General features: G+C 49.3%; 10 protein-coding genes across 10 annotated transcripts; 2 read left to right on the top strand and 8 right to left on the bottom strand.

Moving 5' to 3' along the window:
- Positions 1 to 214: 214 nt before the first annotated feature.
- N7533_001463 (uncharacterized protein) lies at positions 215 to 1,716 on the bottom strand (the record flags this gene model as incomplete). Its single annotated transcript, XM_057098113.1, has 4 exons — positions 215 to 1,012; positions 1,085 to 1,345; positions 1,407 to 1,504; positions 1,584 to 1,716. 4 exons carry the CDS (start codon positions 1,714 to 1,716, stop codon positions 215 to 217), a joined length of 1,290 nt encoding a protein of 429 aa, XP_056963249.1.
- A 348-nt stretch (positions 1,717 to 2,064) lies between these two features.
- N7533_001462 (DSD1 family PLP-dependent enzyme) lies at positions 2,065 to 3,171 on the bottom strand (the record flags this gene model as incomplete). Its single annotated transcript, XM_057098112.1, has 1 exon — positions 2,065 to 3,171. One exon carries the CDS (start codon positions 3,169 to 3,171, stop codon positions 2,065 to 2,067), a length of 1,107 nt encoding a protein of 368 aa, XP_056963248.1.
- A 1,880-nt stretch (positions 3,172 to 5,051) lies between these two features.
- Positions 5,052 to 6,806, bottom strand: N7533_001461 (uncharacterized protein; the record flags this gene model as incomplete). Its single annotated transcript, XM_057098111.1, has 2 exons — positions 5,052 to 6,240; positions 6,295 to 6,806. The coding sequence occupies 2 exons, from the start codon at positions 6,804 to 6,806 to the stop codon at positions 5,052 to 5,054; spliced, it is 1,701 nt and encodes a 566-aa protein (XP_056963247.1).
- Positions 6,807 to 8,016: 1,210 nt separating this feature from the next.
- Positions 8,017 to 10,193, bottom strand: N7533_001460 (RNA exonuclease; the record flags this gene model as incomplete). The annotated part of the gene is made up of 2 exons (XM_057098110.1): positions 8,017 to 8,949; positions 9,009 to 10,193. The coding sequence occupies 2 exons, from the start codon at positions 10,191 to 10,193 to the stop codon at positions 8,017 to 8,019; spliced, it is 2,118 nt and encodes a 705-aa protein (XP_056963246.1).
- A 578-nt stretch (positions 10,194 to 10,771) lies between these two features.
- N7533_001459 (PICOT family protein) lies at positions 10,772 to 11,694 on the top strand (the record flags this gene model as incomplete). Its single annotated transcript, XM_057098109.1, has 2 exons — positions 10,772 to 11,554; positions 11,626 to 11,694. 2 exons carry the CDS (start codon positions 10,772 to 10,774, stop codon positions 11,692 to 11,694), a joined length of 852 nt encoding a protein of 283 aa, XP_056963245.1.
- A 390-nt stretch (positions 11,695 to 12,084) lies between these two features.
- On the bottom strand, positions 12,085 to 13,641 carry N7533_001458 (putative Gamma-butyrobetaine hydroxylase subfamily; the record flags this gene model as incomplete). Its single annotated transcript, XM_057098108.1, has 1 exon — positions 12,085 to 13,641. One exon carries the CDS (start codon positions 13,639 to 13,641, stop codon positions 12,085 to 12,087), a length of 1,557 nt encoding a protein of 518 aa, XP_056963244.1.
- Positions 13,642 to 15,211: 1,570 nt separating this feature from the next.
- Positions 15,212 to 16,279, top strand: N7533_001457 (thiamine transporter TPC1; the record flags this gene model as incomplete). The annotated part of the gene is made up of 2 exons (XM_057098107.1): positions 15,212 to 15,451; positions 15,554 to 16,279. 2 exons carry the CDS (start codon positions 15,212 to 15,214, stop codon positions 16,277 to 16,279), a joined length of 966 nt encoding a protein of 321 aa, XP_056963243.1.
- Positions 16,280 to 16,665: 386 nt separating this feature from the next.
- On the bottom strand, positions 16,666 to 18,618 carry N7533_001456 (tubulin alpha chain; the record flags this gene model as incomplete). Its single annotated transcript, XM_057098106.1, has 7 exons — positions 16,666 to 17,132; positions 17,198 to 17,701; positions 17,787 to 17,858; positions 17,927 to 18,014; positions 18,086 to 18,239; positions 18,314 to 18,372; positions 18,604 to 18,618. 7 exons carry the CDS (start codon positions 18,616 to 18,618, stop codon positions 16,666 to 16,668), a joined length of 1,359 nt encoding a protein of 452 aa, XP_056963242.1.
- Positions 18,619 to 19,391: 773 nt separating this feature from the next.
- N7533_001455 (uncharacterized protein) lies at positions 19,392 to 24,399 on the bottom strand (the record flags this gene model as incomplete). Its single annotated transcript, XM_057098105.1, is given in 13 exon segments — positions 19,392 to 19,611; positions 19,677 to 20,156; positions 20,207 to 20,828; positions 20,881 to 20,945; positions 21,002 to 21,030; positions 21,047 to 21,182; positions 21,246 to 21,369; positions 21,416 to 21,920; positions 21,982 to 22,697; positions 22,756 to 22,989; positions 23,037 to 23,543; positions 23,596 to 24,127; positions 24,157 to 24,399. 13 exon segments carry the CDS (start codon positions 24,397 to 24,399, stop codon positions 19,392 to 19,394), a joined length of 4,413 nt encoding a protein of 1,470 aa, XP_056963241.1.
- Positions 24,400 to 24,815: 416 nt separating this feature from the next.
- N7533_001454 (uncharacterized protein) lies at positions 24,816 to 26,662 on the bottom strand (the record flags this gene model as incomplete). The annotated part of the gene is made up of 4 exons (XM_057098104.1): positions 24,816 to 25,186; positions 25,240 to 25,658; positions 25,720 to 26,225; positions 26,273 to 26,662. The coding sequence occupies 4 exons, from the start codon at positions 26,660 to 26,662 to the stop codon at positions 24,816 to 24,818; spliced, it is 1,686 nt and encodes a 561-aa protein (XP_056963240.1).
- Between the last annotated feature and the right edge of the window lie 31 nt (positions 26,663 to 26,693).

Genomic DNA, 26,693 nt, shown 5'->3' with positions numbered 1-26,693 from the left:
ATTTTCCTGGCGATTCACACCAGTCGGTATAAGCCCGACGGGGTTATGTCCGAGTATGTCCGCCTTGGGTTTTTCAGTAGTACTATTAGGACATGCCGAAAGTAATGTTTGACAAGCTTTGAAGAAAAGAGAAAATGATTTCTAAGTTTAACTCTTTTTATTTTATTATCTCACGTCTTTGGAGAATTGATGGCCGAGCCGTGACTTTTGTCGATCATATTGATGAAATCTTAGAGGACCTCATCACCACCCCAAAGCCACCAAGCAGGGCAGAAATTCCAGTGAAGACAATCAACGGGCCATAACCTGACCCATATGCCTTCGCAGCTTCCCCCTTCCATGCATTGTTCTTCAACAACGCTTCGCTCAGCGGACCGCTGATGACGTTCCCAATTCCCCGACCGGTGGACAGGAATCCAAAAACAATACTAGGATCGGTATATGCACTCTTCTTTCGCACCTCATTAACAATGGCCGGCCAGGTGGAGGTAAAGCATCCGGCAAAGAGGCCGTAGAAAATGCAGAATATGTAGAGAGGAGGAAGGGAATCGGCGAATCCCCAGATCAGGAATACGGCAATGGTACTTCCGGCCGTGGAGGCGAGGATGCACGTCGTAGCGTGGAATCGATCTACCATTGATCCCATGGCGATGCAGCCGAAGACAGAGGCAAGGTTGAACAGGATGACCGTCAGGGTTGCTTGGAGGCCGCTTGCTCCGAGGGTGCGGGCGTAGGTGGGAAGATAAATAGTTGGGAGGAAGTAGCCCATGGCCTCGAGAATATTTCCAGTTTCGTAAATCATGAATGTCGAGTTCCACAAGAAGCGGAAATCCAAGGGTCTAGAGCGAGAGGTGCGGGAAATGGGGAGTCGAGGTCGAACAAAGTAGAGAAGTGGACCGCCCATAAGGAGGAGGATGATAGACCAGGCTCGAAGAGCTGTCTGATGGCCGAAACTATCCAATAGCCACTGCAAGACAATTGGAAGAATAACACCCGATACCCCGGTTCCAGCCTAGATGAGTGTGAGCATGACTAGTAATACTTCTGGAAACAACGCAATTCAATCACTGTTGGATATACGTACCCACATAATGCCAAAGGCAAGTCCCTTTCTTTGCACAAACCAGTCATCCATGAAGACAATGGTTGGCGCATATGCTAAACTCGAGCCAATTCCGTACGCAACACCTTGAGAGACAATTAGATGCGTTGTGGTCTTGGCGAAAGAGCTCATTGCCAGCGCGAGGCACATAATCAAAAAGCCCAGTGGGGCAGCCCACAGCTTGAAGCGGGGAAGACCCTGAATCATGATGAAGGCGAGCGGCAAAAGCATGTAGGAAATACCCTGGTAGGCAATCAATCAGTGACATGTTTGGATACAATGTTCTTGTGAGAAGATATCTCACCATCGCACAAGTGCCAACCACGGCGATGTCTCCAGAGCTCTTGAAAGGCTCATGGGTGCTGTAATAATCTTGAAAAATCCCGTATGAAAATGTGAATCCTATATTCGACCACGTTGTTAGTAAAATATTCAGACACACGCTATGTCGGAGGATACTCTGAAGTATACATGCACATACCCCAGATCAAAGCTTCAATCATGAAACATGCTGCAAGGAAACCCCATGCGCCGCGGCCCCGATCCACTGGTGGAAGGTTGGCTTCGTGCAGGTCAGCAGTACTGCCATCGGGGGACACTTCGAGTTCTTCCATGGAAAGGTTTCTTAGCAGGAATCACTGGAGATACAGTCCATTCGAAATGGAAAGGAAATTGATGCTCTTTAAGTGGCGCTCAGATGGCAAACTTTTCCTTTCCGCCTCCGCCCTTCTTTTGACAAGGCGGGTCCGATGTGGAGTAACTCCAACTATTTAAAGAGCTCCACTGCCCCTCGTAGGGTGTAGGGTGCAGATGTGCAGATGTGCGGAGCGAAGGAGTAGAGACACAACTGCATTGTTAAAGTGAAATTTTATTTTTCTTTAGCTCGTCTATAATTTGAGTGATTGAATTATGATGACCGAAATGAAATCTAATATGCATCTTGAAGTGTTCGGACGGGTCCATTATTGCACCTTACCCCGAGAGTCAACGGGCCAAATCTCCTCAATCACACCGTTGCGATGCGCATAATAGAAATCGTGCAGGTTGACGGTGGGATCGATATGGCTAGGAAGCATCTCGACACGATCACCAACGGATAGCGCTGGTGATCCCTCTTCCCACATGAGAGAGCCGTGCTCATCGCCCAGCACACCATATTCATACCTCGAGTCCTTACACTCAGCCAAGCCACTGTCTGTGGTCAACGACTTGAGTCCAGTATCAATTGTGACTGCTCGGGGTCCCTGCTGGCTGATAACTGTTGACAGCAGAACAAGACTGTGGGAGAAGAAGGAGCCAACGGCGTTGCGGTAGTCGACATCCATGAAGATGAAAGAACCAGGCTGAAGCTCGGTGACGCCAGGAACACTGGCGCAGAATTCAGCAGTGCCAGTTCCACCAGTGGTAACAACCTCGATGTTGAAGCCAGCCTGACGGAATGCGTCAGCAGTGCCGGTCAGAGTAGCCATCGACTCCAGACATTGCTTCTTGCGATCCTCGTAGTCGTGCAGATGTTGTAGATGACCCTCATATCCTTGGACACCAATCAGGTTCAGGTGCTTCAATCCTCCAACGTGTCGTGCCAGGGCAAGAGCCGGCTCACCGGGCTTGACGCCGGTACGGTGCAATCCAACATCGAGATCAATCAGGGTTGTAATGGGCTCCACGATGCCGGACTTCGCCAGTGCGTCGTTGATGGCCGAAGCACCGACTTCGCTGTCGACAACAATGCGAATCTTGGGGTACTTGCGATACAACTCCACCAACCGCTGGACCTTGACGGGGCCCACAATCTCGCAGGTGATGAGTAGGTCATCAAAGCCCGCTGCAGCGATGGCCTCCGCCTCGCTAATCTTCGCGACACATCCTCCCTTAGCACCAGCCTTTGCGAGTTTACCAGCAAGAATTGCGCTCTTGGTTGTCTTCAGATGAGGGCGGATGTTGAGTCCGGTGGGGAGGAGCTTATCCATGAGCTTCTTAATATTGGCCTCCATGAGATCCAGATCCACGATCATGGAGGGAGTATCGAGGCTATCGACGCGATCGCCGACTTTCGGAGAGTAAGTCATCTTGGAAACGGAATTGATCGACTTCGGCGGGTTGGGCAGTGAGTATGTTTGTCGTAGAAAATAAGTCGAGGGGTAAAAAGGTGGGGGAGCTGGCAATTTATGTGGCTGCAAGGGGGGAAGGGACACGGTGACATGCAGATCTTGACTCCCAGAGAGGGCCGAGTCCCGGGGATGACGAGAGACTGGGTGTTATCACCAATGCTACTCATCTCTTACCGTATGAGGACATGTGGGTGTTGGTTATCACCAATGCTACCCCAGGTCCATCCCACTCGAAGATGGCATCGCTGATTCGCGCAACAGGCGGGCATCCACTAGAACCGGTGGATACCCCCGCGCTAGAAGGTGGTGTCAACCCCCACACATCGGCGCATTGCCGAGATGAGAATCCCGAGGGAAACTGTGACAATAGAACTCGAAATTGACGGGAATCGATAAAAAAAAAACCTCAGAACTGAGTTGAAAGGTACTTTCAAGACTATCCGAGTCAGAATGCTGACTGTGCGGATGGAACTCCTTCGGCTTACCGAATTTAGATATATCCGAGTTCAAGTTCCAGCCGAACAAAGCATCATTGTAAACTTGACCTCATCGAAGTGCGTGATGATTGGCTGATGCATTCTTTGTTTTTAAATACCATTGTTGAGTCCTTGGCTCATTGTTTCCAGCTTTTATGGATCATTGATCTCAAACTTGAACTGACCTCGGGAACTTTTTGAATACTAGTATATATAATATGAGTACTAGTAGTGATTCGCGACTACTCGAGTATCAAGTTCAAGTCCGAGTCTCGAGTCAATTTCGCCCGTATTTCCGCTGTGCACCTAGGCAACTTGAACTTCAAGTTGAAGGCCCTGGGTCTAGACTTTCGAATTCAGCCCACCTGCATACTAATACTAGTACTAGTAGTATTCAACTTGAAGTTATTTGTAGTAGTACTATCACCCATGAACCTTCATGTTCTCAGAACTCCCAACCGAAATGATACTAATGATCCTTACACAAATGTCTAGTGCAGAATCTATAAGTCGCCTAGCACGGACAAATCGTAGGCGAGTATCTCTTCAAGCGTGCCGTCCAAGAACGCGATGGCCGGTTACTGGGAAGGGCGGTTTTCAAGGGCAGCACCTGCATTATTATTTGAGCCCTGCAATGTGGCGCTAATATCGATGCACAATTTGTTCTCAATAAGAAAGATATAGCCGCATATGGCCTAGCCCCACGAGACCGGAGGAATACAGGCTTGGCTACTCCTCTAGGCCTGACGGCTATGATACGAAATGATGACATGCTTAACTTCCTCCGTGCTCAAGGTGCGTCTGTTTACTCCTTTTGGATTCCGGTTAGAGAAGGCGAATTGTTTCAGCCTATTCAGAGAGGCTAAATCGCTCAGTAGAGGTTTCTTTATTTTTGTGCCCTTTTCTCGTCCTGGGCCTATCTTAGATTTTCAAACTTGCAGGTAGGATTAATTACTAGTATTAGTAGGAGAATTGAATCTTATCATATTCCTTGCTTCTAAGTATATCCCAGATGATATCTTCCAACTTGAAGGTTATCATGTAATACTTAGCAGCCTGCCAGTGGACTCGGAGGTGCTTCCAAGACTAATATCCGAGTCAAAACGTTGAGTCTCCCGGTCTTTCAGGCTCGGCCTATCAAACCTTCCAGGTTTGATACTTTTTTTTTGGATAAATACAAGTCGACCCGAGTCTGTTTAACGGAAAGGCCTCGAGGTTGATTGATCACTACGCCTATCTGGCTTTGGAGCTAGATGGAGTGTGTAGTATATGTTGACTAGTAGTTGAAAATATTCATTTGTGTTATTGAATTGATACTATATCATGCAAAACAAGACGATGATATCTACCAAGCAAAGGAATCTATATTTCCCGCTTCTCTCGGCGATTTCTTCGAAGGCCAAACATCTGTAGAATTTCCGTCCAGAAGCCCGGAGCGTATTCAGTGAAAGACGCCTCATACGCATCAATCACAGGTCTATCCCAAATAAGATCTGCTTCGTGAGCCTTGATAAACTTAGTCCGTTTGATGAGCTTCCACCCGAAGAATAACACAGGTGCAATTAACACCATGGTGTAGTATGTGAAGAAATCACCGACGGCCCAGTTTCCGGGTAAGAATGTCGAGTAGCCGTATGTGCAGACGATCATTGTCATCCAGACCAATCCAACCCAGGCTGAGTATGGCTGGAAGTAGCCGTAGTAGGGCAGAGTGCGACGGTCGATATTCTGTGCCCTCAAGGCGCGGTAAAAGAAGATATAAGTGATGCAAATGATAATGTAGTCGATGACCTGCGCGGCTGTGATGATGTTCGTCAACCAAGTCAACACCGTTGAAGATCCTTTAGATACGTTGAGGAAAGCGAGGAATGGGAAGATCATCACGACCAGCAGACAGTAGATGGGGACGCCCTTCTTGGTGCACTTTCGGAAGACCTTTGGTGCCTGTCCTTGTAGAGCGAGGCCGTAGAGACTGCGAGCTCCGTAGTATGTGTAGGCGTTGCCGGCGGAGAAAATACTAGTCACCAATAGTGCATTGGTGATATGTGGGAGCACCGAGATCCCGAGGTTATTCATAGCAATAACATAAGGCGAGGCGGCGGCGGTGCCAGAGCCAGCGGAGGAGCCTGACAAAATATCCAAGAGGGTCTTGTCGTTATAAGGGATGACAATTCCCACGCATAGTGCACTTCCGATGAAGAAGAATGCGAAGCGGAGGTATGTGGTTTTGAACGCAGTCTTCAGATATCTTCGAGGTAGCTTTGTCTCGCCAGCTACCATAGCCATATATTCGGGTCCGACAATAGTGAACGAGGCACTCCAAAGCGCACCGAGGAATCCTTCAAACTGACCCAATGGGCCAGTTGCGATGTATTCCGCGAAAGACCCAGGGTTTTTCCAGTATCGAAATCCGTAAGCGTCGTGTTTCGGATTACCGCCGACCATTGTGATGAATGTGAAGAGGAAGACAATGAGGATTAGGATGACCTTTCCTGTTGCGAGCCAGAATTCTGCTTCACCATACCATTTGACGGTAAAGGCATTGAGGATACTAAAAAATAATTAGTGCCAAGTAGATCGACCGGGTCAGGGAACAGAAACACACAAGTAGATCACGATGCAAGCAGCGACTACTGCTTCTACCGGGATATCATCTCGCCAAAACGTCAACACCAAGTTAAGAGCCGTGATCTCAAATGGAATCAGCAAGACCTCGTAAAGAAAGAAGTTCCACCCGGCCCAGAAGCCAAAGGATTCATCAACCCATTTACCAGCCATGCGAATGAAAGCGCCACTGATGGGCATGAAAACCGCCATCTCAGCCATACAGTTATTGACCAATCCCATCATACAAGAGTAAATTGTGTAGGCCAAAAACAAACTACCGGGCCCACCTTTCGTTAAGCCTGCCGTAATGCTCACGAAAGTCGCCGTACCAATCGAACCACCAATGGCGATCAACTGAATCTGGCGATTGCCCAGATGACGCTTCAGCTGGTCAGTATTGTCAATAACAGTCGCGACATAATTTTTATCGTTTTCGGAGTCGGGAACTGCTTCCGCGACATCTTTCTCGTTCACCCCCATCTCGACTTTGTCCCTGTCATAACTCGCCATTGAATGGAAATGGGTATTATGGCTCCACAAAGTGGATGTAGGAAAGTGAGAACGTGGAGATTTCCAAGACTGAAGAGTTACTGGTAAATGTATATAGCCTGAGCTCTTTGCTGATGCATACCCCGGATCAAAAGTGCGCATCGCCCCGATTTAAATACAATTCAGCCTCCATCATGAATCCCCTCATCCCAAACACCTACCGTCATCTTCCTGCTCGCTAGCCCTCCCGTATCAAAGGCCCGTGTGCCGTGTCCAGTTATCGTTCAAAATATATAGCAGAGTTCTTATTCGCCTTAAGCCCATCCTCTCTACGCCAGCCTTGGCTTGGGGAAACCTAGGGCCACCACTGCACCAATAGCAGCATCTTCCCCGCAACTTTGTCTGAATATCTTCCTATCGCGTGGGAAACCTAATGAGGACAGACATCGGGAGCCCTTCCGATGCTCAGCTCGCTCGAGATAACCCCTGTCGTTGATATCCGGAACGGTCGGTCGAGCCGACGCAAAAGCGTGGCGCAAGATAAAGGCGTGCTCTGCTATCTGGCATGAGATTCGCGCATCGATTGATAAGACAGGGGACTCTAAAGGTTTACTTCAGAGATAGATAAGATGAATGCCGCAGGTCAATAACGCAATTACTGGTTTCAAAGACAGAGATGGCCCCATCTTTAACGTCGTTAAAAGACATTAGTTAACTAGTAGTTAGTATGTATCCACCTTGGCATGAGATGAGGCTATCCCCCTTTTCACTGTCTCTCCCGGCAAACTTTCGCCACCACCGTAAAAGGGGGCGCTCGCACGATCCGGGCGCGGGGAAATTTGCGCGAGGGTAAGATGCCTATAACGAGTAGGTGTGGCAAGGTAGAACTTACGATGCACGAAGGCGGACTGAGAGATACTGAGCAGGTGTATATACCCTGAAAGAGACTCATTCTCGCGATTTCAAGCCGTTTAGGGCCCTCTATCCGAACGATAAATCGCTCATCCCATCTATGGGGCAAACGGGATTTGGAAGAATACGGGAAGGGGCTGAATTTCTTAGAGCTGAGTGTTAGGGCTTTGTGCGTTGCGTGGTCCGAAACTGCGAAACTCCAGCCCCAACCACTCGAAGATCTACAATCGGAAGAGGCGAAATAAGTGGAAAAACCTGCTTGTTCGTAGGTTGGAATATCTGTTTAGGTATAATGAAGAATTTATATATCTCCGCTCTTTTATTTGACACACATAAATCCACAGCCCTCGCGGGCCCGCTCGCAGGCCTTCTTTAGGGCTTGCTCTTCCGTATCCGTCCACTTCACCGTGAGCTCATCCCAAGGCTTGCGCGAGTTGAATTCCTCGCGATATGTTCTGTGCATCCCTTGGAGACGACTGACTTCGCGTGGGTCGCCGGTACCAGTGTAGACGATAAACATGGTACAAGGCGGGAGGGATTCGTAGATGCGGGTGATGTCGGTGACGGTTTGGGTGACGGTTTCCGCAAGAACATTGTCTGCTGGAGCCGCACTGCTGTCTCCAATGCTTGTTGTGGAGGTGGTTTCCTCTGGTGGAGGAGCCAAGGTTGTAGAAGCGTTGGCATTGTTAGGGTCTGGAGCACGGTTGCACCAACCCCGAAGATGTTCAAGGTTGCGGAGGCGTGCCCACGTAAAATCAACACCGCCACCGGGAATCGAAGGGTTCGATTCATCACCGTTGACTGCCGCTGCGACACCATTGACAACGTCATTATCGTCGCGACATCCGATTGAGGCAGTCGCCTGCGAACCAAACCCTCTCTCGGGACTGCCCCAGTCGACTACTGCACCGGTCCGTCCCTCGCCGGGGGTTGCGGTTTTCCCTACACGGGTAGACCGACCAAGTCGGCGGAAAATACTCTCGTTTGATGCATCGCTTGTACCCCAACGCTCTCCCTTCTCACACTTCTGCTTGACCAGCTCAAGGACCGCTCGAGCATCTTCGACCGAATCGTGGCCATTTCCTCCCTTTTGAATCTCCTTGTTCACATACTTTTGGGTAAGCCATTTCAGGCTGCACTTTAGAGGCGGGCCACGAGGATGAGGGTAGATGATGGCAGTATCAACAATGAAAGGGTGGGTAAGTTTGAGTGCAGCAAGGTCGGAATTCAAAGAGTGGCCAATTAGAATAGACTGGGGGGGGTCAATATCGTGAGAAGACGCTGTTGAATGTCGGATAGTGTAGTAGTAACCGGATCAAGCATCTCCTTCGTGATGCCAGAATACTGGGTGAGGTAGTTGGTTACTGGTCGCGAAGGCTGAACCAGCTCGTCCATAACGACCTCACCATCCCAGCCGACAAGACTAATACGAGCCAGTTCAGACTTATCTCCTTCGGTCAGACACATCTCACAATCGAGGGACAAGATCTTTCGTCCAGCTGTCACGCTACCACCTTCAATCTCGGCATCTGGAACAATGCCAGCATCCAAGTCGGGAACGGCCGTGTCCACCCAGCCATCCTCCAGAGCGCGATTGTTGCGCCGACGCGACTCGGCCTCTTGCTCCTTCTCAGCATCTGAACCAAGAAGGGCCGGGTGTAGTGGATATTCGCTATCACGAAGATCCTCCAAAGAACTGATGAACGTAGTGATGGGGGTTCGCCTGAACATTGCGGTTTTATCAAATCGTGCCGGGCGAGCACCCTTGCGGCCTGAGTCGTCTTTTGTCTTCGGAAGGGTCGACATCAAGATGGCTTGCAATGGCGAGTGCACTTTGTTGTATTTATTATCGCCGGGGGCCTTGACAGGCCAAACATGAGGGAACATATCGCTAAGCGGGCGGAGGGGTTCGGGCAAGGCGTCTGCTGAAAGCGCTCTGGGATTATAGCGAGATGATCGGTCTGGGGGTGGCAGACCTTCTTTCCAATTTTGAAAGTCCTCATTTCGTCTATCTTTAGAAGTATCGTTTTCTGGGTCTGTGTCGCCAGAAGTGGCTTTTGCCTCGCCATTATCGCACTCGCCAGCAGTAATCGGAGTGAGTGGGATAGTGCCGTCAAACATGCCGATTTCCAAGCCCGGGACCATCAAGACAACCACCTTGCGCACATGACCGGAGTGTTTGACAGCGATCCATTGAGGTGCAATGCCATCTGCGAAACAGTAGAGAAGAAGGCCTTGGAGGTCTGCAATTCGGATCGAAGACTGCAAGCGCCCTTCAACGTATGTCAGGACTGGGTACTTGGTCTTCTCGCCATCTGCACGCCTCTTCTTGCTTGAGCGCACCATCTCGCCCGAGCTCTTCTTTGTTGAATCGTCGGTCTCGGGGGAAGCTTCGTTTAGGCGTGCGAGTGTATCGGCGACGCCAATACCATTGGGGCGAGGTTCTGCGACGGGGTCGGGGTCATCATCGCGCTTTCTCTTTTGTTGTCCAGGCATGATTTCAAAAATGTCTTCGTCTTCATCCACTGAAACAAAGCAGTCTCGAATCGGCAAACGACTGGGAAATTCGCGACGCTCACGTGGTGATAAGATGATAGGCGGTGGTATCTAGCACGTGATACTCGACCCCTTGGCCGGATTGAGTGATCACGTGCGAAGATCGGATAAGCAAGACCCCGTGACCGGCTTGTACCGAAACTATAATTACGTGATACCCGGCAGTATTGCTTACGGGGTGTGTATCATTGGCTATTATGATAGCGTTAGTCCATACCAAGTTAGCTACTCGGCGGTGAGACGGTACAAGTACTTTTGGGCTCCGTAAGCCCCAGGGTGACCATACAATACGCATCTGATAACGCAGGATCGCCGGAAAATTCACCCTCCACTCTCGTCACGCCATCTTCCGCCCCGGACAACTCTGCTTCTTTCATCATCCAGAGGTATTCGCCCTAAATCAAATCCACTCTGCAAACTCAACAAACGACTCCCGAGGGCTTTGCCTATTTCGACCAGCTCTTCACTTTCCGCTCCTACCACTCCCCTCCGCACTGTCCACACGCGACCCCTCAACGATGTCGTCCCTCATCGAAGTCCCCTCGGAGGACGCCTTCGCGCAGCACATGAGCAATGCTCCTCCCGAGACCCTCATCATCCTCTACTTCTACGCCTCATGGGCCGCCCCTTGCACACAGATGCGCAATGTCCTCAACGCCCTCGCCTCGCAGTACCCCGCCACGACCCCGCCAACAGTCTCGTTTGTCAGCATTGACGCCGAACAGCTGCCCGATATCTCGGAGGAGTACGATGTGTCCGCCGTGCCTTTCGTTGTCTGCGTGAAGAACGGAGAGATTCTGGAATCCATCAGCGGCAGTGACGCTATCAAGGTTCGCGATGCTATCGAGCGCCATGTTGGTGGTGGCGCCCCCACCGATGGTGGTCACAGAGCGCATATCCCTCCTCCTCTCTCGGCGGTTGCCCGTGAGAATGGCCCTGCTACTGCTACCCAACAGCCCGTTTCTACCTCCGATGGTTCGGCTGGACCTGCCGCCAATGCGGTCCCGGTCTCGGCTGACCCCGCTCTCACACCCGAGCAGTCGAAAGAGGCCCTCTTTGCCCGTCTGGGCGAGCTTGTCAAGGCCGCCCCCGTCATGCTCTTTATGAAGGGTACCCCCAGTTCCCCGCAGTGTGGCTTCAGTCGGCAGCTGGTCGGTATTCTGCGTGAGCGCAGTATCAAGTATGGATTTTTTAACATTCTGGCCGATGAGGATGTTCGTCAAGGTCTGAAGGAGTTTGCTGAGTGGCCTACTTTCCCTCAATTGTGGGTTGCTGGTGAGCTGGTTGGTGGTCTGGATATTGTGAGTCTCGTCTCGTCTATCTTGCCTTTTGTTGTTCACTGGAATGCCTTACTAACCTGTTTGCTTTCAAGGTCCGCGAGGAAATCAATGCAGACCCCGACTTCATGGGAGAATACTCCGTCAACAAGCCCGTGGCTTGAGTTAGTCCCCGGATGATACCCTTTACTTGCCTCGGGGCTGGATGCTGTACTTCCGCCGTGATGATATACGTTTTTCCTTGATATGAAAAAAAGAGAGCTAGTATGAGTTGTGTAATTCTTCAGGTCATACGTTTCAAAATAGAGATATTGGACTCGGATGAGTCGTCTTACTTTCCAGAGGAGAAGTTGCCGAGTACCTAGGTATGCAAGGTTGAGTATGCGAAGGGTGATATAGAATGTACTAGTAAGATGAGCACCCATAAACTGAAGTCTAGATCTTCGCCATTGCACCCCTCCTCCGTGTCCCATATTCACCAGTCACCAAAAAGATGAAATGAACAGGACACGATCTAAACCTCAAACGCTATGTTTCTTTCGCTATGCTACCGTCTATTCAATTCGACTGGTCTCTTCCACATTCTCTACCTTTGCACTTTGAGTCTGAGATTGCTGCATAGCAGCAACGGCGATCTGCTTCTCCTTCGCAATGCGGGCCTTGATCTTTCTCACAGACCTCATGGGATCGCCATCCTTCCACTGGGCAGGGAATTTTCTCGCATTTGTGGCGAAGCTGGATAGCAATGCATCCTCGTCAACGTAAGCGCCCGCCAACCAGCGCGAACCAGACGAGGTATTGAACTTATTCCGAGCATGGACGATTCGACGATTAGCGAAAATCACACACTCGCCAGGATTAAGCTTCAGCTGGAAAATCGACGGCTGGCTTTCTAGCAGATAGGTAAATGTCTTCAGCGCGTGTCTCAATTGCTTGAAATCAACATGATTGTCGACGCCCTTTTCTCTGGCTTTCGGAACGGGCGCTTGGAATGGAGGGGAATAATTGACGTTGCGCAGTTGTCCGGTCACCTTGTCGACTTCAAATAGTGGTCGCGTATTGCTGTAGATGTGGTCGTTGTGCATGTATTCGAAGCCGAAAAGTCTTCGGGTCAGTGTTTTGTACTCAGTGGGATAATGTCTTTTCATGATATCGGCGACGCGGAAGGAGTCGGCGAAGAGCGACTCGCCTCCCACGCAGGAATTTTCCAGGCAGTGCAGGAGTTGATATCCGGGCGGCTCGTTCATGTATAGTAGATCCATGTGGAAGCCGAGGTGTTGGTTTGTGTATGCGACGTTCTTGGCTTGCGGCACTGTACGCACGTCCCAGGTCTCTCCGTAGAAAGAGTTCCGCACAGGGCCCATGCGTTCCGAGATCTTCTTCACCAGCTCTCGGGATTTCGGGATATCTTTGATAAAGATCAGGCCCATGCGCTGGAGGTTGCGCATTGACTCGGCGAACTTGGCATCGTTTGACATGTAGTCGTCAAATGAAACCCAGTGTTGAAGGTCCTTCATCATCGTGTCGCCCCAGATAAGGGGGGTGGTAGATTTGGAGATGTTGTCGTGAGTATTGATGGGGCCAGCCATAAGGGTCGGCACGTCCAATGATGTGGTATGAAAGTCGTCTAATCCGGAGACATCGTTGGCCCATTTGATGTCCAAAGTAGTACCATCCCAGCGCATGTGCCGCGGATAGATTCTGGCGGGAATGTCACTGGTTCTGAACGAGCGCTGCTTTGAGTGCGGATCGACACAGCGTGGGCATCGACAGACATCACGCAGGTACCAATATGGGAAACTGGAGAATCCATGGGCGAACGAATACAAGTGCAGGGAATCCCGTTCGGCAGTAAGTCTGTTTGGTTGAATGACCTCCGCTTCAGAGGAATCGTTTCCTTGGCTAGCTCTCTCGTGCACAAATGTGAGGTGACGGGTCTTGTCAATTAATTCCTGTTGCGATGCCTGTTCCATCAACTGGGACAGATGGTCGTGAGCTGTGGGGATTCCCTCGGAATTAAACCGCCTGGCCGAGGAGACGAATGTGCGCCGGGGAAGGACCGTCCGGCCCCGTGCGACCTGGCGCAGTACTGAAGAAGCTAAAGAACGCATTAAAAAGAGGAATTGATGCTCTGAGGCAGAAGAATGAGGGGAGAAATTAGGGAGCTTGTGGAGGGGGAGAACAACATGTGATGCGGTTGACCCCAGACTCTTCGGCCACGCGGGGAAGTTACCCGTTTCGATCGGGGCCGAGGTCCATCAAGGCAGGTTGGGCGATGCCCAAACTACCTTGAATATTCGCATGTTAGGTTCATTCGTAGTTAGAAGAAAACAATTAGATTCTCGCCATCACATTCTTCCTCCATTCCATATAATTGACCAATTATACCAATCCTAGCCTGTCAACTTCGGTATTCACCATAGAAAGCTATTCGGATAATCGATCCTCCGGTTTCCTATCCCCGGAACATGCTTATACCTTCTAGATAGCTCCTATTGAACAATTGAAGAACTTTTGAAGAATGAGAGACGAAAGAATATCCGATTGGGATGAAATCTTGAAGCAAACTTCCGAAGTCAATGGATGGGAATTCAATCATCCAAGTCCACGAATAAGACGGCATTATTGACAGCGAACGCCGCGATAAAAGGAGAGTAATTGGCCGCCTGCATTCAAACCATAGAGATAGTATAACTTCAAAGTAATCACTAGACCCTGATAGATCTATTGATTCAATCGAGCTTCATACAAAGTAGGGAAGCTCAATTATCGTTCTGCCAGTGTCAGATTTGACAATGTTCCATTACCAGTCTCCCCGACCTCTTGGAAATTATCAGTCGACGATTGATCTGTCCCTCAAACTGTCGGCGGTCAAATCCGGGAGAAGATAGCAGTATACATCGACTTCGGCGACGTTGGAGGAACGTGGGGCTTGAAAATCAATGATTTCCAAGTGGATGGAATCGACTTCCTAGCTTCAGTGCCGATGGATGTTACTTCCTATGTCAAGGATGGCCAGAATGGTAGGTTTGAATAGAGTTGGAGGATAGTTCTTCTCTGGCTGACCGATTACAGATATCGAGATTACCGTTGCAACAACACTGTGGAACAAACTACGGAAGACCTGGCCCGCTATCTATGGATCTCTGCAGGTACAAGATATTGGTCTTTTGGAGCCTGTGACTTTCACATACTACGTTCAGAAGCAGATATAAAAATGCTGAGTATTGGTCATCTCGTGCAAATTTGACATCCATGCAGAATATCAATCATCATGATCTTTTTATCTAGCTGTTTGTATGATGCATATCTTGTGCTCTGTCTCGATCGAACAATGTCTATTACTAGTAGATTTTACACATTGACCTTGGAATATAAGAGTTTGATTCCCATTTAATCCTTGGATTTCAGCAATACTAGCAGGATAATACTGAGTCCACCAGATCACACCAACTCCACTTATCATTAGAACCCGTAGCTATTTCTGTATCGCTCCACCCAATTAGGAAGGCAGCCAGTGATGACCAATCTTAGTCATCGACACCTCAGGCCGAACAATCCGGAGTTTACGTAAATCGCCGTGATCTCCATTCCATTCGCCCCCCGGAAAAAGGTACTCAATAAATAACAACACTTCTTTCTTGCACGTATCTTACCATGCCCTCCACCTGATTCTCGAACATGTCGGCTGGCGGCGAACATCTCAAAGATGAGGGTTCCAGACGACAAGTTATTATGGCCGGCGCCACAGCCGGCCTAATCTCACGCTTCTGCATTGCGCCGCTGGATGTCGTCAAGATCCGCCTGCAGCTGCAGATCCATTCACTGTCCGACCCGGCCTCACACCGGACGGTCGTGGGGCCGGTATACAAGGGGACACTTTCGACAATGGGCTCCATTATCCGCCAGGAAGGTATCACGGTATGTTGCCCAGTCAATTCCACCTCAATTGTACCTCAATTTCTCCTCGGGGAATTAGGTGACTAGTTCCAGTACTCAAACTCACATTCTCTCTTCATATAGGGCCTATGGAAAGGCAACGTCCCCGCAGAAATGATGTACGTCTGCTACGGCGCCCTCCAATTCACCGCATACCGCACAACAACCCAAGCCCTATCCCAACTAGGCCCATCACACCGACTGCCCCCCTCAGCCGAGTCCTTCATATCCGGCGCCGTCGCCGGCGGAATCGCCACAACAGCTACATACCCACTAGACCTACTTCGCACGCGCTTCGCAGCCCAAGGCCCCAACCGCGTCTACAAATCCCTCTACTCCTCCGTCGTGGACATATCCCGCAACGAAGGACCTCGCGGCTTCTTCCGCGGCTGTTCGGCGGCTGTGGCCCAGATTGTACCGTACATGGGCCTATTTTTCACGGCGTATGAGAATCTGCGGCCGACGATGGCGCAGTGGGAGTATCTGCCTTTTGGAACGGGCGATGCGGCTGCGGGTGTTGTTGCGAGTGTTTTGGCTAAGACGGGTGTTTTCCCGCTTGATCTTGTGAGGAAGCGGTTGCAGGTTCAGGGGCCGACGAGGACGATGTATGTTCATCGGAATATTCCGGAATATGAGGGCGTTGTTAGGTCTATTCAAATGATTTTGCGGACGCAGGGCGTGCGTGGGTTGTATCGGGGGTTGACGGTTAGTTTGTTTAAGGCTGCGCCTGCTAGTGCGGTGACGATGTTTACTTATGAGCGGGCTTTGAAGTTTATTCAGGAGGTGGAGGTTGCGAGGTGTGAGGCTTGAGGGGGAGATACGAAAAGGGAGGAGATATTTGCATTCCTAAGGTTGCTGCTTCTAGAAATGGGCATTTTATGGCGTTTTGGGGAATTGGGCTGGTTGCTTTGATTTTGTACTACCACTACTACTAGATTTAACTAGAATATCGGAACTGGATTCAATAAATGTGCATCAACTGTATTGTGAATTTGCACGCATCCAGTTAAGTGGTGTCGACTGTCGTCAGACAAGAGGGAGAGAAAAAGAGAAACGCTGTTGGGGCTCAAACGAAAGGGGGTGTCGCAGAAGAGAGAGATAGGTGAGGTAGGTAAATCGGACGTATATCCAAGTAGACAGAATGAAGGATCACAGTTTCTTATGTGCGAGGTTGGGATCGAGTAAAGCGAGTTCGCTTAGTACTCGAGCTCCTCCTGTTCCTCTTCGATAGAGTCGCCGGCGACCTCCTCGTAATCCTTCTCCAGAGCGGCGAGATCCTCACGAGCCTCGGAAAACTCTCCCTCCTCCATACCCTCACCAACGTACCAGTGGACGAAGGCACGCTTGGAGTACATGAGGTCGAACTTGTGGTCCAGACGGCTCCAGGCGTCGGCGATGGCGGTGGTGTTGGAAAGCATGCTGACGGAACGGTCGACGTTGGCCATCGCAGTGTCAGGAACCTGCACGGGCTTCTGGTAGTTGATGCCGAGCTTGAATCCGGTGGGGCACCACTCGACCAGGTTGAAGGAGGCCTTGGACTTGACAGCGGCAACAGCCTGGTGGCATTCCTGGGGAACAACATCACCACGGTACAGCAGGGCAACGGCCATGTATTTGCCATCCTGGGGGTTGCAGACAACCATCTGGTTGTTGGGCTCAAAGCCTAGCGTCACATAGTTAGCATTTTGAACACTCTAGTGCTGGAGGATATTCAATAGCAACACATACACTGGAAGGTGAGGTCTTGGACCTTGAAGCTCTCGTGGCCACTGCGGTTGCTGCCAACGACAGGAGCGTACGAGATCAGAGGGTAGTGGATACGAGGGAAAGGCACCAGGTTAGTCTGGAACTCGTTCAGGTCGACATTCAGGGCACCGTCAAAACGCAGACTGGAGGTGATGGAGCTGACGACCTGGGCAATGAGGCGGTTCAGGTGGTCGAAGCTGGGGCGGGGAATGTCCAAGTTGCGGCGGCAAATATCGTACACGGCCTCATTGTCGACCAGGAAAGTACAGTCAGAGTTCTCGATGGTGCTGTGGGTGGAGAGAACAGCGTTGTAAGGCTCGACGACAGCAGTAGAAACACGGGGCGAAGGGTAAACACAGAACTCCAGCTTGGACTTCTTGCCATACTCAGCAGAGAGCTGCTCCAACAGGAGGGCACCGAAACCAGAGCCAGTACCTCCACCGAAAGAGTGGAAAACAAGGAAACCTTGCAGGCAAGAGCAAGCATCTATTGCGGGTTAGTTTACAGATCGTGGGGGCGGGCTCCGCAGGGTAGCCCGGAGGTGTTGAAAGGAAGGTGTATATATGCATACCAATGACGCGGCGAATGCGGTTCAGGACGTCGTCGACGAGCTCCTTACCGACGGTGTAATGACCACGGGCATCTGCATGGGAATTAGCTTTCGGCTCATATGTGCTCGGTCCCATAGGACCGTTGATGAGGTGCATGTACAGTTGTTGGCAGCATCCTCCTTGCCGCTGATCAGCTGCTCAGGGTGGAAAAGCTTCTTGTAGGCGCCGTGGCGAATCTCATCGACGGGCTATTTTTCATCACAGTCAACCGTTAGCCCTTGTCCCGCTTGTTCCTGCAAATTATTCCGTTTCCCCATACCGAAGGGTCGAGATCAGCGAAGATGGCGCGGGGAACATATTTGCCGCCGCTGGTCTCGGTATAAAAGGTATCGTAGGAGCCGCTGGAGCCGACTTCGTCGGCACGGGACTCGTCGAAATAACCCTTGGGGGTCAAACCGTGCTCAAGCTGGTACCTGTAGGCAAGATTGGACTGAATTAGCATGGGTACATTAGATCAACAAGAATAACAAGCGGTGAAGAAACCTACAGCTCCCAGGCGGCGTTACCGAGCTGGATACCGGCCTGGCCGATGTGCAGGTGCAAGATCTGAGCAATTGAGATGGGTTAGCTTAAATCGGGGGTATAATGCCATTTCGATATGGACGCATTGTGGACTGGTGGCATTGAGCGGAGCCGGGGGCCATTGCATCCATGGACACGGACGGGGGGTTCAGGGGAGGGACAAGTGGGGGAGGTGGCGGCGGTGGTGATGGGGATGTTGGTGGCAATGTGGTGATCAGGCAGTTGAGATCAATGGCATAAATGGACAAGACATACCTCTCCTCGGACCATGGTGAATAAATAAGTCGAGTATAACTTAACAAAGCAGAGTGAAGCAGAAGGGAAAGAAAGTGTTGAGGGAAGGAAATCATGTGGGGCGGAAGTGGCCCCTGAGCAAAGCACGACAAACTGGCGGTCTGCGGGGTTGCTAGTTCATAGTAGTTACAACCACTATTTTTTTTACTAGAAGTGTGTTATTTCTGGTTAATGGAATGCATTTAATGTAATATCAATATCAATGACATACTATGATATGCTGGTGAGACTGGTAGTATATGGTTCATAGTACTAGTACGGAGAAACACTGTATAGAATAATTAGTATACCCACCTAGGCATAGTATTATGTACTCTAGATATCAAGACTAGCACTCCTCCGTGCTTATATTACCGCCAAACATGTGCAAAAATAACAATTCGTCCTAATTGTACCATTGAGCTACCCACTGGCACTGCTCCAACTAGTAGTCTTGGCGATGTGACTGGTATCTCCGTTACTACAAAAATAATACTAGTAGTACCAAGTATGAAATGATTCAAGACACCAATTGAATTTATCTATTAGATAGACAATCGCTTAAAAACATTGCCACAAGTCACTAACTACTCCAGGGCTACTAGTAGTTTCAAAACAATTCAAGTGGATGCGCAACTATTGATAAGTTGCCCTTCCAGCTGGGCATCTTGCCACTTGAAAATTTCAACTAGAAGTATCCATGGTTCTCATTTGGTTCAATTCATGAAAATCGTGTACTTCGAATCAAGACGCAGTATTTCTCAATAGCCTCATTCGGCATGCTTCGCACGATAAAAGTCTTGGAATTCCGACGGGCCTGCCAGCAATTCCTTAGGACTATCAAATTCCACAAGCCGACCATGTTTCATGAGAGCAACGCGATCGAAGCTTTCAATGTATTGGAGACGATGAATAACCGAAATCACGGTCTGAGAAGCAAACTCTTGCTCAATAATACTTTGCATGGTGGCTTCCGTTTCCCAGTCGACACTGCACAGCGGAAGACGATTAGCAGGGGATGTACAACTCCCACAAGAGATGAACTTTGAGCTTACCTGCTCGTCGCCTCGTCAAGAATTAGAATTGGACTTTTCATCAGCATTGCTCGCGCAAGTGCTAGCAACTGTCGCTCCCCCACCGACCAATCCGATACGGTCAACTGCTGATCCAGTTCTCCTCCTTGTGCTGTGTCACCACAGACTTTCTTCCAAAGTCCAACAGTTTCCAGTGCTCGAACGAGACACTCATCAGATATGGGGCTATCTTCAAATCCGCGGTCAAGATTGAAGCGAAGCGTGCCTGGCATGAAGAATGGCTCTTGGGGAACGACGTTGATTCGAGTTCGCACAGCATCGCAGGGGAGTGTGGATAAAGCTATACCGTCAATCTCAATTTGACCTTGCTTTAATTCAATCATTTGTAACAATCCAAGGATCAAGGATGTTTTGCCGCTTCCCGAAGGGCCACAAATGGCAATCTTCTCGCCCGATTGAATAGCTAAAGACAGGTCATTCAGGACCGGTGGAGATTGAGAGCTAAGCAACAACGTTAGCTAGGTTAGAATAAGGAAGCTTGGTGAGATTACTTGTAGAAAGCCGTGATTCCTCGGAAGGAGACATTTCCGGAAGTAGGCCAATTGGGCGGCAGCAGCTCTATACGACGTTGATCCCGGTCCTCAGATGGTGTGTTCTCGAGGAAGTCCTGAATGCGAGAGACGGCGCCGATTGATGTCTCTAACTTCGTCCAGGACTGAATAAGCTGCATCAGGTCCATATTAAAGCTTAGAATCAGATTCAGTGCAACACCAATTGCTCCGGGACTGAACTTGTCTTTCAATGAGACGACTAAGGTGACAAGTATAACGGCTAGAGCCATGACTATACAGTCAAGCACCAGTTGAAGCCATTGCTGAATGCAGAAGAGCATATAGAATGGTTGCTGTGATTGATTGAGAAGCTTATCAAGGCGATCCCGGAAGGGCTCCTGCCATCGCATGGCTCGAATAACGGATATACCCTGCATTGTCTCGACGAGATGAGTGAGGAGAGGTGCTTTAGCCTCAATGTCCAGGAGCCGCACTTGTCGAGAGGTCCGGAGGTAATATCCCTGGACAAAAAAGAGAATGACTGCCAGGATTGGGACGGTTACGGTGAGATATTTACCCATCACACAGAGGATGACAAGTTCCACAGCACAGTTTGCCAGGGCTTTGAATTATTTAGTGTCTGTTCCATTCTATCCTGGGGGTATGTTACTTACAAACGGCCGAGTTGATAGATTCATTTGGAAGATCCAGATCGATGAGCTCCAGGTCTTGGCTAAATCTATAATCTGTGAGTCAAACTACTCTGTGGAACCTTATAGATTCCAGGCTACTTACCTGTTAGTTGTCAATCCAGCGTCGACTTTCTGAAAAAAGCTAAACGGTGCTCTGGTGCGATAACTCAGCGTTAGACGGCGTAGAACTAGCGGAAGGTGAAACCACGTACTTTAATGTAGTTCCTAGCAAGTGGGAATGCATGGAAAGACCGGTATTGTTGATTGCTTTCACAAACAAAGCCCTTGGATAGGTTTATCAGTCGGTGTATCATAAATTAATGGGGCCGGGAGAGTGAAAACCTTACCAAGCTCCAATCATGAGTGTAGTGAGCGATATCGCAAACAGAAGTGAATATACCCCGATATAAAACCCGATCCTCTGATTTGGATGGCTATCATTGGCACTCGACCACTGCTGAAGCCATACGGCTTTTGAGAGTTAGCATTATCTCGATCATACTGGGAGAAGACGAACTGGAGAATCTATCAGAGAACCCAAATAGCGCAACACAGAACACGACAATAAATACGATCGTGTAGCCAGCCGACTTGAAATAGAATATATATACGGACCAACTCCCGTCTCGTCGAAGGGTATTTGCAGCATTGTCATCTTCGGGAATTGCCGACAACATTTCAGAGACACTGGTCATTTCGACAGCTTTGTCAGTGGGGGAACTCTCCCTTTCAGGGTCCTCAGTGCTTTGACCTCGGCTATCTTCTGGTATGATAGAGCGCAGCTGCTCGTATGTCCCGGTCCTAGAAAGTCGGCCATTTTCTAACATCAAGATCTTGTCTGTGAACGGGAGAAGACGGTTATTATGGGTTGCAAGAATAACTGTCCTGCCTGCCTTTCTGAAATGGCCATCTGCCGCAAGTAACCGAGAAGAAATCGCCGCTACAGATCGGGTGTCGAGACCGCTGAATACATCGTCGAGGACCAGGACCGCAGCTCGCGAGTAAACAGCGCGAGCGAGAGACTATTTTAACAGTTAGGTTTTTGCCAAACCCTAATGGATTACTAAGATTGAAATCACGTACGATGCGCTGTTTCTGTCCGCCACTGAGCGTGATACCAGAAGTTCCGGCAATGGAGAGATCCCCAGCAGGGATATTTTGCAAGTCTGTCTCTAACGAGCAGGCCCAGATCACGAAGTTGTACCACTTCTCATCGAATGGTGCTGGGCCAGTGATATTCTCCCGAATCGTGTTGTTCATGATCCAAGGGGTCTGGGGACAGTATGCGACCGTGGAGTTGAACGGCAACAGGGAGCCTTTCTGCAGAACTGTCTCGCCCAGGATACTTTCTAGAAGGGTGCTTTTGCCGCTTCCAACGGGCCCAACAATTGCTGTCATAGTGGCCTTTCTGAAAGTAATATCCAAATCTCGAAGAGTGGGCTCTGAGTCCTTTAACCAGGAAAAGCTGGCATCGCGAAGTTCAAGTACCATCCCAACTGGGGGTGTAAACAAGCCAGTGTTGGATTGCAGCTCGATACCGTCAGCTCCGGGGACAAAGTCCGAGTCTTCGTCCAGCGGTGCCTGGGTGCAGTACTTCTCGATGCGATCAAAACACCCAACCGACTGCCATAATCCCGGGAGTGCCTGGACAAATCTGAGAAGCGGAAATGTCATCAAGGAAATAAGGGATAGAGAAGTGAATGTCCGATTTGAAAAAAGCGATTCGCCGCCAGTAGTCACGGCAATTAAGGAAAATATCACGAATGTTGCGTATGGAGCCAGCGTGAGGGGCAAGTTCGCTGCGATAATTTTATTAGCAGTGATTAATTGGCTACCAATCGAGAGGGTCGGGCCTACAGATTGCAACCTGCCATAGAATGAGAACTCTAAAGCGCTCCGAGGCTTTCAGCTCCTCTTTTCGCAAACCCGAAACACTTTCGAACAACTTATCACTAATCCCTAGCATTTTGACAGCTTTCATATCATGCAGCATGCTAGATACTACAGTGAGCCGTGCTTGAACACGTTCAATCCACCTCAGCTGGGCACCGTTTGAAGTTTTCGATAGTGGGAACGTGGCCAGAATCGCGACTATTATGTTAGTAAGATACGTCTCTCTCAGGGCATTATAGACATACGAGACGAGATGACGGTCGGGATTAAACAAGCCACGCCAAGCTGTCGCTTCAGAAGATAGATTGCGATTGCCACTTGAATGGGGGCCATCCAAGCTTCATGGATCGCATGGAGTCTATAGCTGATGCGCTCCACATCAGTAGATATCAATGTAATAGAACTCTTGTTTTTGAAGTCTCTGGATTGAAGCTTGGTTGTCTGTCGGTAAACAAGAGAAATAAGGCCTCCTCGAATCATGGTGACCAAACGAAGTGTTTGGCGCCAGTAAGCAGCCGTCGATATCGCCATTCCCATATAGGTTATAACGTATGCACCGACCAGTGCCGGTCCATGGACCTGATTTTCTCTGGTTGGGGGCTCACCTATGAAGTCTATCGTTGCCGAAATTAGGAATGGTTGACAGAATTTGAAACCCGTGAGACAAATTTGAGGGATAATCGCGCTGGCGAATGGACCAAGATAGGCCCGAAAAGTTGCCCGGAGAAGGCGATTTTTACCAGTGTAGTTACCTTGAACAGATATTTAGTGTCTAGTACTCAAGAAAGAAGGTTGGAGATATACCATTTTTCCAAGCGGCGAGGATCTTTTTCTCGGCAGGGATACCCTGGAGGGCACTGTCGACCTCGGGCATATCCTTCAACGAAATGATATTTGAGAACCCACTCCGAAACAAAGGCAAAACCCAGATGAAGAAGCTACGAGCCCAGAAGCTTGAAGTACTCTCTTTGCTGGACTCACGATAAGCAAGACGTATAACTTGGGTTTTGTGAATAGATTCCAGGCACAACACCACGATCGTGCCAACGGTGACCAGTGTCCATAAGCAAGCCTGTGTATAAACATCAGGCGTAAGGATCCACAACGATCTCAGTCTGGGGGTGGCGAGTATGCTTGATAAGAAGAAGTATATGACCATGAGATCGGATGGTCGAACCGAACGCTGATCCTCCAACCATGACAGCAATATGGAACCAACAACGGTGAATAGCTGAAGCACGCTAGCTGCGAGTGTAACTTTGGTATGCAAAATTGGAGCTTGGACCTGAAAAGCCATAAATGCGACATGAAAGGCGAATAAGCTTGCGAGGGCAATCTATGATCTAGTTTAGCCCTGAAATGCACTGCGAAAATAGGGTTTAGTAGTATTGTTACAAGCTTTGCAGTCGCCAAGTAATGGGAACTTATTTTCACGGGTGCCCGAAGAAGAAGAGGAAGTCTCAAAAATGCAGACAGCAGAAAAACTGCCGCTGGAAGCAAAGTGAAGAAAACATCCTCAAAAAGCAATGTGAAGTCAAATGATCGACACTGGTCCGAAACCCGAGGGCCAAAGCGATCATCGCTACCAAGAGGACAGGAAAAGGCCATGGTCAAATTATGATGGAAAAATAAAGAACAAAGGAAGAAACTCTTGGAAGGCTGAGCGCGGGGGAGCGGTTTTTGGACCCCTATGAAGTACACTAGTCGTGCTTACTCTATTAAATCACGTCGAACAATTTGACGAGCCTCCTCTCCGGTTTCCGAGCTCCGATGGCGCTGGGCTGCCAATGTAACAACGGCCCGCAGCGAATGCTTATGCCTATTGGTCACGTATGATGTTTTATCAGATCAAATTTCACCCGAGTGGACGGGACGTTGCTGCCTTATCAGGTCGCGGGATAAACCACTAACCAAGGACCAGGAGACAAAGGAGCATTTACAGTAGAAGTAGTCTCTATCCCCAGAAAGATTTAACGCTTGGACTCCCTTTGTGCTTCCTTCATTATAATACTTCCTATAGAAAGTTACCTAGGGGGTCCAAAGAGTAGGAACTCCATTTCCTCTTCAAGTGGCACCAGAGCCTTTTCCTTGAAGACATTGCAGTACTGATCATCATCGAAGTTTGCATCGGGGTTGAGGTATTCTTGTAGGCAGATCAAAATAGCCTGGGAGAAGGCACATGATAACTTCCCATGAGACCTTTCCTCCTTGAGCCATCCTTCTGCTAGTTGGAGAACAAGTTGATCATTTGGTAGGATATTAGTGATTTGATCATCTCCAATCCTTTGCTCAACAGGCCGCCCAGAACTTATTTCAAGCAGCATAATCGCTAAGTCAAGCAAGTTCGAACCGGTTCTGTTGATTGGGGTACCATAGGGCCGTCGAATTTCGGCACCTATTTTTGGATCAGCTGCGATGATTCCGAAGTTGGGTTTTGAAGCAACGCACCCCGATAAAATTCCTTTACTAAGGAAGGATAACTTAGGTCGGCAATCAATGGCATGTGGATGTTTGCTCTTGTGAACACTATGTTTTTTTTACTCCATTTGCTCTCAAGCCATGGTGTATGACTGAGCTGCAAGATCGAAGCTATCAAGGTGATTGCGAGTCCGTACACTTCTTTTATGGGTAGTTTGGACTCGAAGTGCGGAAGCAGGGCCTCGAGAGATAGAGATTGGTGGACGTATTCAGTAGTAGCCTCTTTCAAGGATGATTGTGATTTCAGACACCCCATATCATCGAGGCAGAATACCACAGGTGGATGTGGAGGTTCCCTAATGACTTTGCATAAACTTGTGATGTTTTGTAAATTTGCAGGGTCGTGCTCGTCCTCTGGAACTGATATCGTCACGCGAACTGTTCCCACCCTACTTTAAAGTCACCGTCAGAGCTCAAAATGACAACAAAAGAAAATCCTCAAGTGCGTACCTAGAAGAGAGTTCGTCAATCCTTATCTCAGAATTTAACCACTGAGAAGATGCGTTACAGTCCCCACGAAGACTCAACCCAAAACAAGTCGCCTGCGTCACCAACTCCACGCTTGCAGCTTGCAAGGGCCTCTTCCTTTTCTTTGACCTCACCAGCCGTTGCTCGAGAAGCAGCCGAGCGACATGTACAGGGTTGTTGTCACACCAATTTCTCGAAATTGCTTGATGTACCTTCGTCGCATTCGCTTGGATGGTGCCCAATGATGCAGAAAATTTCAGCTTCTTATGACTCGGTGGTGTCTCATCCTGCAGCTTGTCGGCTCTAGTAGTCCAGGCATCGATCATCCTCGTGCAAGCCTCCAAACGCTCTAGCGCGGCTTTTACTCTGTTTTTCTTCATAGTAAACTTGATCCTCAGCCCAAATTCGAAATTCTTGTGAAGGAACGGAGTGTTGCCGATCTGTGAGTTACAAGAGACAATCGGCAAGAGATTCTTACTTGTGAAAACCTACCAAAGTCAGTGCTGAGTCTATCTTCCAAGGGAGGTGCACTAACCTGCTGTGACCCAGGGATATTGAGACACGCTGCTATCTCGACCAGGATCTCTGACACTTCATCTATGGTAATTATGAATGGGCCGTAGACCGGCCCCAGCCTTTCGCGTAGACCGTTAGCGACGTCACCTTCTCTCCACAATTTGCTTTGGGGATCCTCCATCATCGTGGTTTGGTCCGCGAGGTCGGCAAATGGCTTCAGTAGGAGACGAACGGCTTGTTCGTAAGAGGTGTGTATTGAATATAGCTCTCGGATCAACCTTCCCAAGTGCCGTTTCCAATGAATAAAAGCGTTTGTGGGAGCTGACAAGTTCTCGTAGTTCTCAAGGGCAGATATGATAAGAGGAATGGCTCCTAGGACGAGTCCAGCTGCTTCCACCCCTGTTACCATTTTGGACTGAGGGACGCATACAGGCAACTCG

This window comes from Penicillium manginii (assembly GCF_028828005.1).
Source record: "Penicillium manginii strain IBT 31320 chromosome Unknown utg000002l:1.0-5564898.0:1.0-5567710.0, whole genome shotgun sequence".
NCBI lineage: Eukaryota > Fungi > Ascomycota > Eurotiomycetes > Eurotiales > Aspergillaceae > Penicillium > Penicillium manginii.
The sequence above is the reverse complement of the archived record's forward strand: the minus strand, read 5'-3'. Positions and strand labels throughout refer to the sequence as shown.